General features: G+C 38.3%; 1 protein-coding gene across 2 annotated transcripts in view; it reads left to right on the top strand.

Moving 5' to 3' along the window:
- RAPH1 (Ras association (RalGDS/AF-6) and pleckstrin homology domains 1) overlaps window positions 1-16411 on the top strand; it is a 52898-nt gene that overhangs the window by 11720 nt on the left and 24767 nt on the right. Inside the window, exons 4-5 of one of the 2 annotated variants that reach the window (XM_046659351.1) lie at window positions 4330-4410; window positions 9841-9915. The exons of the other annotated variant lie outside the window; for it this stretch is intronic. Coding sequence (XP_046515307.1) covers window positions 4330-4410; window positions 9841-9915 — 156 coding nt within the window. The remainder of the gene's footprint in view (window positions 1-4329; window positions 4411-9840; window positions 9916-16411) is intronic. 2 annotated transcript variants of the gene reach the window in all.

The raw sequence follows: 16411 nt of genomic DNA, 5'->3' as shown, positions 1-16411 counted from the left end.
GGAGCACAGGGCTTCTGAAACTTTCAGAGGCTACATATCTAAAAGATTGGGGTTATTAACTCATTTCTCTTAAAATTCTAGTGGCTTTGATGCTACATCTCGCTGAAATTTATTCACATGTACCAACTGGGTGTTTAATTCCAGATGTCACTGACATAGTGAGGTTAATAGCAGAAGGAATAGTGTCAGGTGAAAGAAGATCAAAAGATTCGGTGAAAGCCAGGGAAGTCTAGTTCTGACTCACGAACCCTTTTCAAACACCACCCCCCCCCCCCCCCCCCCCCCCCCCCCCCCCCAATCAACCCTGGCACATATGCCCCATTGTCGTGTGTATTTCTTAGAAATCTGTGCAGTTTTTCCTCTGAAGAAGTGAAAAAGCATCTTTATTTGGTTTTAGATCTGCTTTGTTTTTCTTTTCTGTTTTATGTTGTGGAGGCCTGGTAAAGGACCTTTTTTTGAACAAGAATAGAAATAGATTCATCTGTTTTTAAAATTAATAGGGACTATAAAATATAAAAGAAATAGTTTTAAAAGCCTTCAAATGTTTACTGGCTGTATAATGGCCAGTAAAAGCAGAGGAATAAAGAGAAGAGGGGGAAAAGTAGAAAATAACAGCAGCTGCTGTATTCAGTGCTTACTGTGTGTTGGGCACTGTGCTTTACATGTCTAAACACAGAGTTTGCACGGGATCTGTGGGATAGGCACCGTTACCTCTCTTTTACAATGGAGGGAACTGAGGCAGAGAGTGACTCAACAACGTTCCTAAGGATTTAAACCCAGGCAGTCTGGTTTTAGAACTCATAGCACAACACCTGCCCCTTCGTCATGGAATTGAAGGCGAATCAAGACAAGGCTAGACCAGCCAGTGTGCTCAGATCCAGACCTAGAGACAGAACTTCATGGGTGGCAGAAAACGGCAAAGAGATTTCTGCAGTAACATCCCCATCTTGTGGTGTTTTAGTTTATTCCTGAGTACACTGTTAAAATTTAACAACTCTTTCTAGCTCTAATTGAAATGAATTGAGGCTTAAATAAAATTAAGATGAGAGCTAGTGGTTTCCTACTCTTATAATGGTAGTAATGTTATTATCACTCGTTTAATTCTTATAGCAGCCTTTGGAGATAAATGCTATTACCCCATTTTACACGTAAGGAAACAGGTTAAATAAGCCCCAAGTCGCATTGTCAGTAAATGGCTAAGCTGGGGCTGGAACCCAGGCGCTTGACCCCAGGGTCTGCATTCTTACATCATCCTATGCTTAGTTTTAATATTTATGAGAGCACATACACGTGTCAGTAAAAGATGAATGTAAATCTGGTTTATTGAAATGCTAATGTGAGTTCACAAACCTCCATTTCCTTTTTCCAGTTGTAATTTAAGGTGTTGGCCATCAAAAGAAAGTGTTTTATTTTGTAACCACAACTTTGGTATCAGGCCATTTCTTGATTATGGTTTGGTTCCCATGTTCACATCAGTGCTTTTCTATACTCGCCCCCCACTCCCCCCACGCAAAGATTCTGGCTCCTAAATGGTACTTCATTTTAACATGTTACAGATTCAATTCAAGAAAGTAGTGATCAGGGCCGGCCTGGTGGCATAGTAGTTAAGTTCCCACACTATGCTTCAGCAGCCCAGGGTTCGCAAGTTTGGATCCTGGGCATGGACCTAGCACTGCTCATCAAGCCATGCTGAGGTGGCATCCCACATAAAATAGAGGAAGATTGGCACAGATGTTAGCTCAGTGACAGTCTTCCTCAAGCAAAAAGAGGAGGACTGGCAACAGGCCCTGTTAGCTCAGGGCCAATATTCCTCAAAAAAAAATGTAGTGATCCATAACTTACTTTGTGGAGATTTTGTGGAGAGTTTTTGAGAGATTGATGAAAAATTTGATAGCTTTATAACAAATGAAAGTTTTTGGAACTGAGAATGTTTAGAGCAAATTTATTTGGAGAATTGACCCTCAAATTCATTTTCTTTTACATATTTTGAACATGGCTTTTAGATTTATGAAAGTACTAATGAAGAGTAGGTAAAAATTAGATTTGAGGGAGATAATTTTTTGTAGGAAAGTATTTAAATATTTTGTGGAAATGGAACCTAATTAACATTAAATGAACTATTGGTATCATTCCATGATCCCTTTTCATCTTTATTAATGTAACAGCATTTAATCTTTGTCTGCATATGTAGTATTTTCTATTGTTTTTGTCACTTCACATATGTATTTTCATTTTTGGTAAGGATGTGTTGAATTTTTTTTTTTTTTTTTTAAAGATTTTATTTTATTTTATTTTTTCTCCCCAAAGCCCCCAGTACATAGTTGTATATTCTTTGTTGTGGGTCCTTCTAGTTGTGGCATGTGGGACGCCGCCCCAGCGTGGCTTTGACGAGCAGTGCCATGTCCGCGCCCAGGACCCGAACCAACGAAACACTGGGTCACCTGCAGCGGAGCGCGCGAACCCAACCACTCGGCCACGGGGCCAGCCCCAAGGATGTGTTGAATTTTAATAACTATAATGTTCCATCATACTCTTTAACATGGTACATAGGCCAGTCATCTCTTGTTGAACCCTTTACATTTAGATTTTTTTTTTTTTTTTTTTTTTTAAAGATTTTATTTTTTCCTTTTTCTCCCCAAAGCCCCCTGGTACATAGTTGTGTATTCTTCGTTGTGGGTTCTTCTAGTTGTGGCATGTGGGACGCTGCCTCAGCGTGGTCTGACGAGCAGTGCCATGTCCACGCCCAGGATTCGAACCAACGAAACACTGGGCCGCCTGCAGCAGAGCGCGCGAACCCAACCACTCGGCCACGGGGCCAGCCCCTACATTTAGATTTTTTTAAAAAAATTAACCAATAAATATTTGAAAATATGATGGGAGCTTGTATGAGATTGAGTCTAGAGAGCATAGATTTTTAAAAACTTTATTTTGAAATAATATCAAACTTACAAAAACTTGAAAGAATAGTACCAAGAACTCATGAAACACGTTACTCAGATTCACTGATTTTTAACATTTTGCCATTTGCAATGATTTATCATTCTTTTCATATATACATTTTTTCCCTGAACTATTTGTGAGTTGGTTGCATTTATCATGCTCCCTTATCCCTTAACACTTCAGACTTTATTTCTAGGAATGAGTGTATTGGCAATATAGATTTGATTGGCCTCACATTGATGTATGATTGATGTAATGATTGACACAGTGCTGTAGAATACGTTTAATGAGAAAATGTAGAGAGGGGAATGCAAACATAGGCTTGATCTGGCCCAGCATGTGGCGTGAAGGCCAAGAAGAAACAGTTATTCATACATTCCATAAATATTTGAGCACCTAGGCACTGAGCTGGGATGTCAGGGATAAAACCGTGAACGTAATACCAATGTCCTTATGAGGTTATAACTTACTGTATGAAGAGACGGGTGTCAGTACAGACAGCCAAACCAGCAATTTCAGTACATGAGGTGAGTACTATGACAGGAAAGACAGAAAACCTTCTTGATTAAAGGTCCTTGGTGACTTTGAGAATGAATTACAGAATTCATTACAAGTCGAAGGATGAAGGCTTTGGAGAAGAAAGATAGATGCTGGTTTGCAAGGAATTAAGGGATAAGTGGGGGAGGTATGCTATTGCTGAATTTAGGAAATTTGGCGCTGAAAAGGAGAAAAAAATAGTTTAACAAGAGGAGGGTACCCAGGAGAATTAAATATTTTTCTGTCCTTCCCACTCTCAATAAGCTGGACTAGCTGAAGGTGAGAGACTGAGATATTAGAGGGAGAATGAGTGAGATCTAGGACATGCTTAGTTTTGGAGGAGAAAAAAGCATATTTATTCAGATAGAACTAGAGAGAAGGATGAGAATCTTGGTGTGGTTATAGAATACATTTTAGTGATGAAGATCCTCCTGATGGATGTGATTATCTTAGTGATGGAAGGAAGTGAGGTCATATGAACTTGGAAACTATTTAGAACAAGCTATGAGGGAATGAGTTAGGCAATGAGGAGAAAAGATTAACAGTACTGCCAAATAACAGTCAAGACCCAGTTGAGGTTCGGAAGCATGCAGTGTTTCTGCATAGTTCTCCCACAGAGCTCTACTCTCCAGAACTAGAGTGAGTTTATCCTTAAATTGTCAAGGGTTAGGATCATCTGGTTCTTACCTTTATTATTTTTGCATAGTATAGTGAAAGATGCATGCAACTTTTCATTACTGTTTTGTTTCAACAATTCATTTCAGTGATCTTTTTCTCTTCCTGCATGATAATGAGAACTGCCCTTTTCCACCTCCTTTACCTATCATTTTCTTCCTTCCTGCATTTTCACAGCATGCTATTTCTCTGAGATGTCCCAGCAAGCAGGCCAAGCGTCATATTGACTTCACAGAAGAACAGGCTGAGCTGACACCTGTAAGTTTGTAAACATGTCCGTGGGACTACTTAAGTATCAATGAAGAGGAATGCATTCTTTAGAACTCTTAATGATGAAACCTTGTCGTATACCTCAGTTTTTCGAATAAAAATTAAACCAAGCTTAAAAATAAGTGAGCAAAACCAGATGAGCAGCTGTATGATACAGTACCATTGAATGCTAATACTCATGGTAAGATTATATAGGGGGAAGCATATCTGACATACAGGAATACTGTATTGGAACTTGAAACCACATGCTTTCTTTTTTATTCTGAAGCTAAGAAATTTTGTAAATTTCTTAAGAAGGAATTTAGCTGTTCTTCAGAATGGAGATATCAAGTAGAATGACTCTCCTGCACTGATGCTTGACTGAAAACCTAATTTCGTTCTTCAGAAATTATGTTGGTTGACAAATATGGATGTTTTCAGAGCTGTGTTGTTCCATACGGTAGCCATTAGCCACACATGTCTAGGAAGCACTTGAAATATGGTTAATCCAAATTGAGATGTGCTATAAAGATAAAATAGACACTGGATTTCAAAGACTTAGTATGAAAAAAAGAATGCAAAATATCTCATATTTTTTGTATTGATTACTTGTTGAAATTATAATATTTTGGATATTTTCAGTTAAAGAGAGTAATATTGGTTTATTTCACCATTTTCTTTTTACTTTTTTTAAATTACATTTCCATTGGACAGTGCTGCTTCGGAGTCATCTGTGAAGCATAAGAAAAAACACCCCAAATCCCTGACCGCCACTCAACTGAATCAGATTCCCTCTGATCTTCCCTCCTTCCTTTTCCCTTCCTCCCTCCCTCCCTTCCTCTCTATCCTTTAAAAATATAGGCAGTAACACAGTGGATTGATTGACGACCAACTCATGGATTATATCCTGCATAGTGAAAAGCACTTCTCCACCCTCACCTCGAGCCCTCCCCACACTCATAAGCATTAGCCACACTTACTATAATACTTGCCTTGTCATCTTCTTGTTTCTTCTGCCCAAGCAGCAGTTCTCAATCCTTTCAGTCCCAATACCCCCATTTAATAACAAATAATTTATAACACTATATCTTTAGTATCCCGAATGAAATTCATAGATAATGTAACTTACCTTCATACCTATGTTTTTAATGAATTTAATGCCCTAACACCTAGTATGAAGGAGAAATAGCCTAAAAGTAATTTATAATATAATAATACCTATTTCAGTTTTTAAGTGCTTGGCCACCACTATATTGAAAGACACAATGAAATGGTCAGATTCTATACCTACTTATAATTAAGAACTTTGGATTTAAGAGAAGTGAGAAGATCAGAAGTCATTTTTTTTTACAAGTAGTACAGGAAAAAGAAATCAGAAATATGGGCGGACCCAGAATTAAAATGTGTTATGATAAATAATAGCAGACAAAACATACCTGAATACCGTAATAGAAAAAGGGAAATAACCTTAACTGAAGTAGGGATAATGTACTGAGACAATTTATAGACTGTCAAAGGAAAGAAAATGGGAAAGGACAAAATTCTTGCAAATGAGATGAATTTTATTGATAATTATAGTGACAGAATCATTCCCTGCCTTATAATGTGGGATGAAACAGAGATAAAATGATTTTAATATTGGATTTTTACAATATAGATTTCTTATTGTGCTATAAATATTTTAAATAAGACAGTAATGTGAAATATTTTTTAAATAATCTTTATTAATGAAGTTCAGTGAAATTCCTGCATTTCATGTCTTTTCACTAATTTGATAGTATTTAGTTCTTCATTTTGTTAAAAGGAATTTCACATGTATTCTGTCATTTATTTGCATGCCACAGAGTGCACACTGATCCTGCCAGTTTGGGTATTGGCAACTCTTACTTCAGGCCAGGTTTCCATTGGTGAAATGACTGTCCAACATAGTGAATAACTCTTGGTAAATTCTGAACAAGACACAGTGCAGGCTTCCCTTCATTTATTGGACATGGTAAATAGCATTCTGAAAGAGACATCGAGTATTAAAGTTACATAAAAATCTTTGCGTTTATGTGTAAAATAGTTAGGTTCTAAGCTCAGATTGTTATAAACAGGGTTCCCCATCTGTATGACTTTCCATTTGAGGACATTAGAAATTCACATGTGATGTGGGACTTTTGTTATTATGTGACATCACTGCATGACTGCCGGGCGTCTAGGACTTCTGACTTACCCTCCCAGTAAATACCAGTAACACCCGCCTCCTCTTCATTGTCACAGCCCGAAGTCTCCCCAGGGTTTTCTGAAATGCCTCCTGGAGGGCAGGGAGCACCACTCCCTTTGAGAACTGCTGCTCTCTCTCTCTCTGCTCTGTCTCTACCTCCCACTCCCAACTCCCAGCCGCCTCTTACCCTCCAGGACTTTAAGCTTTTGCAGAAATACTTTCCTGAGCGTCTAATTTGGGGTGAGGTACCACACCTCCTCCTTGCTCCCAGACCGCTTCACCCACTGATTTGTAGGCATTCGTTACTTCCCTGTTAGACTTGAGACTGTGCGAGCAAGGAAGGCCGATCTTGGCCACCTTTGCTTCTCAGTGCCTGGCTTGGTTCCAGGCTCAAAGTTGAAAATCAGTAGTTGACTAAATGAAAGAAGGGGAAAAATGGAAGAGAGAAGGAAAACTGGCTTAATAACCTAGTGAAAGGGATTAAAAATAAGCCGCTGACTTTGTGTTGTTAGTGGTGGATGAAAGAAAATCAAGAAGGCCCTATTTGGAAGAAGCTCTGTGCATTTTGTTATCAGCGGCCGGTGCTGAGACTGAAGGCTGAGCTAACGACGTGCCCAAACCACTGTCTTCTACTTTTCCAGTCTTCCAGCTGCAACTGCTCTTCTCACCCCTCTTGCATCTCTCCAGTAGCCAGTTCTCCTGCAACTCCACCCTCTTTCTGAGGAATTCTAGTGCAATGGATGACTGGCGCCAGTGGGGGAAGATAAATAAAGTAAGGCTTTTGTTGAAGGAAGGAGGTTGCTGCTGCTTCTGGTTTCTAGATTTTCGTTTTTTTCTGCTACCAATACCTGTAGCTTAGACGGAGGGAATGTGGAGACCTGGCCTCCCTCTAGTGATTAAGCATCGAATAGCTACATGACTGTCCCAAACACAGAGTACTGATGACCATGGTCAGCTGTTGTTTGTGGCCTCGTTGTTTAGATGTGGCATATTTTTTGGGTCACCTACCTAAATGGTTGTTCCCAAGGCCAGCCCCATGGCCGAGTGGTTAAGTTTGCGCGGTCCACTTGGGCGGCCCAGGGTTTCACTGGTTCAAATCCTGGGCGCGAACGTGGCACTGCTTGTCAGGCCATGCTGAGGCAGTGTCCCACATGCCACAACTAGAAGGACCCACAACTAAAAATACACAACTGTGTACTGGGGGGCTTTGGGAAGAAAAAGGAAAAATAAAATCTTTTAAAAAAAAATCTTTAAATGGTTGTCCCCTTTTTATTTTAAGCTATTTAAACCTTTTAATATTTTTAAATTAATAACTTCTAAGTCTTCAAACAAATAGATATCATTGTTTCTTACTGATCAGATTACAGGTGTTTTTGGTGATTTGAAGTCTTGAAGTGATTTGAGTTTGAGGACTGAATGAGTAAACCTTATAAGATTTCTTTGAAGTTTAAACTTGAATTTAATATCTGAAATTATATTTACCAACTAATAGTTTGTTTTGATGGCCTGAAGCAGATTTATTTTTAAAAATTCAAAATATAATTGTCTGAATACAGATATTCTCATTTGGGGGATCTTTTTCTGAGAAAGTAACTTTTATGGGTAGGATAAAGTAAATAGGGGTAGGTTTTCAGGAAATTATTTTCTATATGTTTTACACAGTGGTGTAGGAATACATTTTTTCCCATTACGTGTGAACAGCAAAAACTGAATGAGAGTAAGAACAATGAAAGTTAGAGTTGCTCTTTTTAATTGTCCTTCCAAATTTTCTCCCTGGTCTTAGCTGCTTGTTAACCTCAAATTAAATTGAATTTTTGGAAATTTCTGCTTACCTAGTGTCATTATAGATGAGCCAACTAATCTTTACCTTTAGGAGAATTACACCATTTATGTAAATGAGGCCCTAGGTATAATTGTCTCTGTTCTTGTTATTGTTTGACCTTGTTAGTACTAGTCTTGATGAATATGTCCAATTTTTTTTTTTAACCTTAGATTTCTGTCTTTGTTGTTGTTGTTTTCCAGGAGTGAGTGGAAGGGGAAAATATGCTTGTAAGGTTCATCTTGAATTAAAGCAGGCAATGAAGTATCATATAGCAAACCCATCTCCAGATAGTGTTGTAGATATGAGCAATGTTTACATTAATATCATTTTCTGTAGTACTGTTTCTAATCTTGAAGTGTGTTTGATTATCTGTGACAACTTTAAGAATGGTCTAGTATTTGTTTACATATTCCAAAAATTTGTTTCTCAAGAATAACTTGATATATAGGTAGATTTATAAAATATAGAATATTTTCTGTAACTCCACTCAGCTGTGCCATGCATTGTTTTAAATGGTGGTTAATACCTCAATAGCATTAAAAAATAAATACTAACTTAGAATTATTTAGGGACAGGCAAGTATGAATTACATATATATGAAAACAGTTAGAATTTATACCATGTGAATTTAAATACGATTGCAGAAACTTACCTCACAACATGGTACTAAAAGTTATTAAAGGAGACAAGGATAGTTAGGGACTATGTTATTCAAAAATTATTTTTATGAAAATATATTAATTGCTTGAATTAATTTAACCGATTTAAGGTAACAACATTTCTTAATATTTTGTTCATATTACTTATTTGCTGTTCAGGTCCTTTACTGTGCAACACAATCCTATTAGTATTCTGATATAACGAGTGAATTCATAAAATTTTACTGAAGAGTGATATCCGTTAGGCAAAATGTTTATGGACATTTTTCCTCTTGGTGTGGCTGTCATTGAACTAGTCAGAAATGCTTGCAGCAGTTTTAAAAATGATGTAGTCTTATTCTATTTTCATAAGAATAGACTGTTTAAAGCTATATAGTTCTTGTATAGGCTTTAACAAGAGGAAGGAATCTGGTCATTGATCTTCGACACCTGATATTTGTGCTGTGTGCACGGTGCTCACCAGCGCTGCCCTAGCAGACAGACTGGCTCTGTGCTTTCTGCGGAGTATGATCCATTTTCCCAGAGGGAGGGCAGCAGGAGCAACTCGGACATGCCTGCTGGCGTAGGTGGTGTCTTTGCCTCCCTCTTCCTTTTTTCCCCCCTTGATTTTCTTTTGGACACCATTCACTGAGTTTAGGAAAAAGATGGATTAATGATAAAGAATCATTTTTGTCTACTTTATATTTTAAACACATTAAACCTCCACTGACTTCTTTTGCCTTTTTTGTTTTTCTCTCTCTTTTCTGCACAAGCATTCCTATCTGGACAGGGAAACCTCCCTTCTTCTGAGAAACATTGCAGGAAAACCTGCCCATTTGCTGACCAAGGTGACACTTCTTCTTTCCACCTGCATGTAAATATTTATGCTTTATGGGTCAAATATAATTTCTGGTTTTGATTGTGCTCTCAGATTTCTCAGATTGTGCTTTCTTATTTCAGCACCTTTGTCCTTCATAGAGGTGTTTTTTCTCTTACTGAAGGTAATTATTTACTGATCTTAATGACTGTCAGAAAATATTGAGAATAGAAAATATTTTCAGTAATTTTTTACTTGTTTTTAACTTTTGTGGATACCTGACAGTCTTCCCAAGTACGTTGCACTTTTTCAAGTTTAACATTGTATTGCTCTTTAAAGTCTAAAAATCATTGTTTTAATTTTAACTTTTACTACTAATGGTTATCCATCTGTGAGTTTCCTTAGCAAACTTTGTTTTCTAATTTTGTTTATGTTATCAACTCTTTGTTTAATTAAAACATTTATTTATATAAACAGAATCTTACTTTATGTTAATTAGCTTAATCAAATTGGAAGAGAAGGCTGCAATTTTCTCAGTTCTCTGCCCTCAGAATGGTTTGAATTGGTTCAGCTGGATTTCCACTGGGCTGGTATCTTACATCAATTTAAAATCTTTCCACTGTTGTCATCATTAACTGAGGAATAGCAGAATAGGGAAGCTGAGTAGCTTCCTACCTCTTTTTAAGTTGTTTTTATTTCATTTTCTTATTTAAATAATGTTAAATTAAAAAATGTCAGTCTTGGTTATAGGAAGTTTCTGAAAAATATACATAGTGATATGGGTAATGTTTCTTAGTTGTTATTGTATCTAAGAGTTTTTAAAAAACTCATTTCTTCTTAACTTTATACAGTTGTAAAAGAAGATGATAAAGCTAAAATTAAAATCTTCCTGAGAAGCAGCTCAAAGAGAAGACCCAAGCGTCAGCAATGAAACCCTTTCTCTTGCTTGAGTTCCTCTCTTTAAGATAGATCTAGGAAAGGGGTAGAAGCCACTTACAGATCAGGGAAGTGTAGATGTCCAAGCAGATAGCCCTGTACTTAAAACCATAGCAGATTCTTCCCTTTTCCTTCTCTCTGGACTCTCTTTCCCTGGAATCCACAGCCCTGGCTTCAACAGGGATCTCTGGTCGAGGTCAGATCTCCCTCCCTGAGAGCAGCACATTTCCAGATGGCTGTCAGGCACTTCCCGGAAGCTTACCTGCATTTTACCAGCACCTCCAACACCCAGGTCTTTAGCTTCCTTACCCACTCTCTCCCTGGGGCCTCACAATTTATATCCATCGTCTTTTCACATTTCTATTTCTATTCAGAATGCTGCCATTCTCCCTCTTACCCAGGTTTGAGCCTTCTACCATGTTTGGCACCTTTCTTCTTCTCACTTAGTATCTCAGTGCTCAAATGAAGCTTGTCATGAAGCTGCGCTCAGATTAAATGTAACATTTCACCACTTTTGTTGCTTATTTATTCAACTAGTACTTGTTGAGCGTGCACAGTGCTGGGTGCTGAGCTGTAACATTGTATAAAATGGACAGAGTGCCCACCATCAGGAGCTCACAGTCGACTTAGGAAGATAGATAAAAAACATTGACAAGCAAGCATGTAGACAAATTCTAAATCATGGTAAGGGCTACAAAGGAAACAAGGTAAAGCAATAGAAAATACCAGAGAGAGGACTGGGCCTGATTCCCTTTGGATGGTAAGATCAGAGAAGGCCTTTCTAAGGGGGTGACATTGAATCTAAAGCTTGAAGGATGAAAAGAAGCCAGCTTGAGGGTGAAGGGAAGTGTTCTATGTAGATAGGCACCGCGGACAAAAGAGCTTGGCGTGTTTGAAAAGCTAACAAAAGACTGTTTCTGGAGCCACGATAGTTGAATGAAGATGTAGTGTCTTGATTTGAATTTTGAGATAGGCAGAAATGAGATCATGCAAGGCATGCTAAGGGGTTTGTGTTTTTTCTAAATGCACTGGGAAAGTATTGAAGAGAATAACTTCATCCATTCAACAAATATTTACTGCATACCTACTCTGTACCAGACAACGTTACAACCCTGGGGATATGGCGGTGAATAAAACAAAGTTCCTGCCACGGGGAGAGTTGTTCTGCAAGTGTTGGATAAGTACAGCAGTAACTTCTCATCTCCCTCTGCCCAAGCGACTGATACCAACTGCAGTGCCAGAGCATCATTGCTCAGATCATATCTTCTCCTGTTATCCAAAAGTTGTGGCAATCCTGGTGTATGTAGCCAACATCTGGCTCTAGCTGCCTCCTATATACCGTCCTATTTATGTACAACAAGAAGTTTGAGCAGGAATGTGATTCAGTAGCATGGAATCTAAACGCTCAGGTGGAGTGGGGGATGGAGTCAAGGATGAAGTGGCAGAAATTCCTGGGTGACCCGAGCCATGGGCCATTCGATGTCAGTGCTGGCTGTTTTGAAGCTAAAATGGGTTTATACCTGTTGCACACTACCTGTGCAGCAGAGTGGTTCCTCTTACCCAGAGAACATGGTGCCCCAGTCACTAACCCACCTCCTGTCTGCACTTTGCAAACTAGGACATTGTGACACGTGGAAGTTAGTACACAGTAGAATGAAGACAGGAGCACTGTGCTTAGGCCAGGGCAGCAAAGGGAACGTTTGGTTTTTCATCACCAATCCAGTTGTCACTACACCACTGTTCATGAAATAACTATCCCACATATAGTTCTGAGCTGGGAGTTTCTGCAAAAACAGTGCCAACCAGTTTCTTCTAGGAGCGGCATTAGTGCCAGCACAGGACTACTTTGCCATAAGTGGGAGCAGTGGGCAAAGACGTCGCTGATCTGATACCTGTAAATCTCTGGGTGCCGTTTCCAAGGTCTCCTCTGACCTCCTGATCTAGTAATGCATTTTTGTCACCATTTTCTCCCTTACCCTGCTTTATTTGTTTCCCATAGGACTTATCACTGACAACTTAGCACACATCTCCTCCTTTACTGTCTTGTCTCTTTAAATGTAAGCTCGCTGAGAGCAGGGACTCTGTACCCACTGCATGCAAACCTCAGCCTGCATAGTCTCAGCAAACATGTCACATAAAGGAACCGTCCTTTAGTGACTGTCGAGGTTTCAAGGTCTGCTGTAATGCTAACCACCATTTTCTTTGCCTCAGAGAACTTATGAAAAAGCTCTTATGTTACTGAAAGTCCTTTAGTTTATTTATTTATGTATTTATTTGTGAGGAAGATTGGCCCTGAGCTCACATCTGTTGCCAATCTTCCTCTTTTTGCTTGAAGATTGGCCATGAGGTAACATCTGTGCCAGTCTTCCTCTATTTTGTATGTAGGATGCTGCCACAGCATGGCTTGATAAGCGGTTTGTAGGTCCATGCCTCAGATCCAAACCTGCAAACCCTGGGCCGCCAAAGTGGAGCATGCAAGCTTAAGCACTACGCCACCGGGCTGGCCCCTGAATGTCTTATTTTTGACAGGCAGTTTTTATCTACTGCAATCCCAAAAGTTTGTACTATTACTCTTAAGGACAAAAAAGACTGTGCAGTTATAGTGGAAAGAGCAAGTAGTTAGTCACTTGGTAACTGCCTGTCTGCTCTTAGAAAGATTCATCTTTCTGGGCCTTAGTTAATCAGTACAGTGGATGTAATAATGGTATTGGCCTTGCGTTACTGAGAATTAAGTGAGAGACTGGGTGTAACACGCCTCCGAGTATGTGGCAAGTTTTAGGTGCTCAGTTAATGTTATTTCTCTTCTCAGTGAGTCCGTCAGTTTTAGGATTTCTTCAGGGGAAGTAAACTAATTGTTACTATTATTATTTTGGCTCTCAGCAGTTTTATAGAATAGAGCATTTCATGGGCATTAAACTTATCACTCCAAGTTTTCTTTGAATCATTTTAATTTACATAACTTTTTTATCGTTGTAAACTGTGAAGTAAACTAGATCCCAAAGAAACTGCTAACTGCTCTTTAGCCCCTTAATTTCAGTTGGGTTTGTTCTGAACCCACAAAGCTTTAATAATTTCTTAGTTGAAGGAATTCACTAGCCTTCTCTTAGCAACTGTAACTCTTTCTGTAAGTGTGCTAATTTTTACAGTGAAGAGAATACTCCAACACTTTGTAACCACAGCGTTGGCTTTCATTTAATCATAAGATCTTCACAGAGTTTTTGTCCTTTATGTAAATTTGAGGAGGCTTGGCATTTGATTGTTATTGATAGCCACACAGGATTTTTTCAGGTAGAAAATGGGTTGTCTCTTGCTGTTTTAAGAGAAGGGGTAGAAGAGAAAGTTAAGTTGTTATATGTGTGAGGTATCTTTTACTTATGTTTAGGATGGTTGTGGGACAAACAGTGATAGAAGTTAAGGGGCAGAAGACTGAAGACCTGAGTTTGTCAGCTTTAACCACAAGAAGGGAACAAGAGATGAATAAAGCTTTGTTCTTTGTATTAAACTTGGGCTGCAGACATTGAACATAGATTTGCATTGCCTTTATAAATAAACTATTAGATGTCTTCTAAGTATCTAATCTAAACACATCAACAAAGATTTATTGATCTTTCCTATTTTGCACAATGCTCTGTGAGCTTGAAACAATTTCTTCCTTTCCTAGGTTGTTATGGTTAAAAGATATGATGATAGCTTAAATGTAGTAGATAAAAATTAAACTTTCTAAGGAAGAGCTTATTATCCACAGGAAACATAAACTACTATGAGTCTTGCAGTTTTATATAACTATTTTTATCTCCAGTTTTACTCCAGTGATGATATTCAGCCTCTAAAAAAAGTTATAGGTATCTTGATCAATAGTTTCTTCAAAAAGCTTCTAGCAAGGATTATCCTTGTTAATAAACTAAAGAATAAATGAAGATTTGCCTAGGTTGAAATTAAGCACATAGCTCTTAAATTTGAATTTGACACAATTTTAACACAGAAAAATGTATGTAGTTATTATTAAAGTGTAGTATTTTCAGCAAATGGAAGGATAGCTGAATTTGGATGTTGAAATAGCCCTAGCTAGCTGTACATAAAAATGGTTTCTTATTGATGGCTAAGAAATCTAATTGGTTTAATGTATGTTAATTTGTTGCACTTCTCTCTTTGTTTCTTTAATCCTTTCTTCTACTGTGTAAGCTTTTTTCCAGGTAGCATGTGGAACAGAAACTGAATTGGGAGTCTAATGTTATAATTGAATCACTTTTTATGTCAGTGCTTCAAAAGATAGCACTGGTTGTATTCTGTTGTATTTGGCAAATAATATTATGCTAAAATGGGAGTATGAAAATACTGTTTTCATATTTATAACCAGTATCAAAATATAATATTTAAATTCTTATATTCTTTTTTTGAATAAGCTTTATTTTTTAGAGCAGTTTTAGGTTCACAGTAAAATTGAGAGGAAGGTACAGAGATTTCCCATATATCCCATGCATAGCCTCCGCATTATCAACATCCCCCACCAGTGTGGGACATTTCTTACAACTGATAAACCTACACTGACGCATCATTATCGCTCAGAGTCCAGAGTTTACATTAGGGTTCACTCTTGGTGTTGTATATTCTGTGAGTTTGGACAAATGGATGATGACGTATATCTGCCCTGATAGTATCATATAGAATAGTTTCGCTCTCCCAAAAATCCTGTGTGCTCCACCTATTCATCCCTCCTTCTTCCCAAGCCCTGGCAACCACTAATCTCTTTACAGCCTCCATAGTTTTGCCTTTTTCAGAATGTCATGTAGTTAGACTCATACAGTATGTAGCCTTTTCAGATTGGCTTCTTTCACTTAGCAATATGCTTTTAAGTTTCCTCCATGACTTTTCACGGCTTGATAGCTCATTTCTTTTTAGCAGTGAATAATATTCCGTTGTCTGGATGTGGTACAGTTTATCTGTTCACCTGCTGAAGGCTATCTTGGTTGCTTCCAAGTTTTGGCAATTATAAGTAGTTGCTGTATATGTCTATGTGCAGGTTCTTTTGGTGGAGATAAGTTTTCCACTCATTTGTGTAGATGTTAAGGAGCGTGATTGCTGGAGTGTATTGTAAGAGCATGTTTAGTTTTATAAGAAACCACCAAATTGTCTTCCAAAGTTGCTGTATCATTTTGCATTCCCATCAGCAATGAATAAGAGTTTTTGTTGCTCCAGAACCTCATGAGCATTTGGTGTTTCAGTGTTTTAGATTTTGGCCATTCTAATAGGTGTGAGTGGTATCTCATTGTTGTTTTAATTTGCAATTCCCTAATGACATATGCTATTAAGCATCTTTTTATAGGGTTGTTTGCCATCAGTATATCTTCTTTGGTGAGTTGTCTGTTCAGGTCTTTTGCCCATTTTCTAATTAGATTGTTCATTTTCTTGTTGTTTTAAGAGTTCTGTAGGGGCTGGCCCGGTGGCGCAGTGGTTAAGTGCGCATGTTCCACTTCACCAGCCTGGGGTTGGCTGATTTGGATCCCAGGTGCAGACATGGCACCGTGTGGCAAGCCATGCTGTGGTAGGCGTCCCACATATAAAGTAGAGGAGGATGGGCACGGATGTTAGCT

Source organism: Equus quagga, chromosome 4, assembly GCF_021613505.1.
Source record: "Equus quagga isolate Etosha38 chromosome 4, UCLA_HA_Equagga_1.0, whole genome shotgun sequence".
NCBI lineage: Eukaryota > Metazoa > Chordata > Mammalia > Perissodactyla > Equidae > Equus > Equus quagga.
The sequence above is the reverse complement of the archived record's forward strand: the minus strand, read 5'-3'. Positions and strand labels throughout refer to the sequence as shown.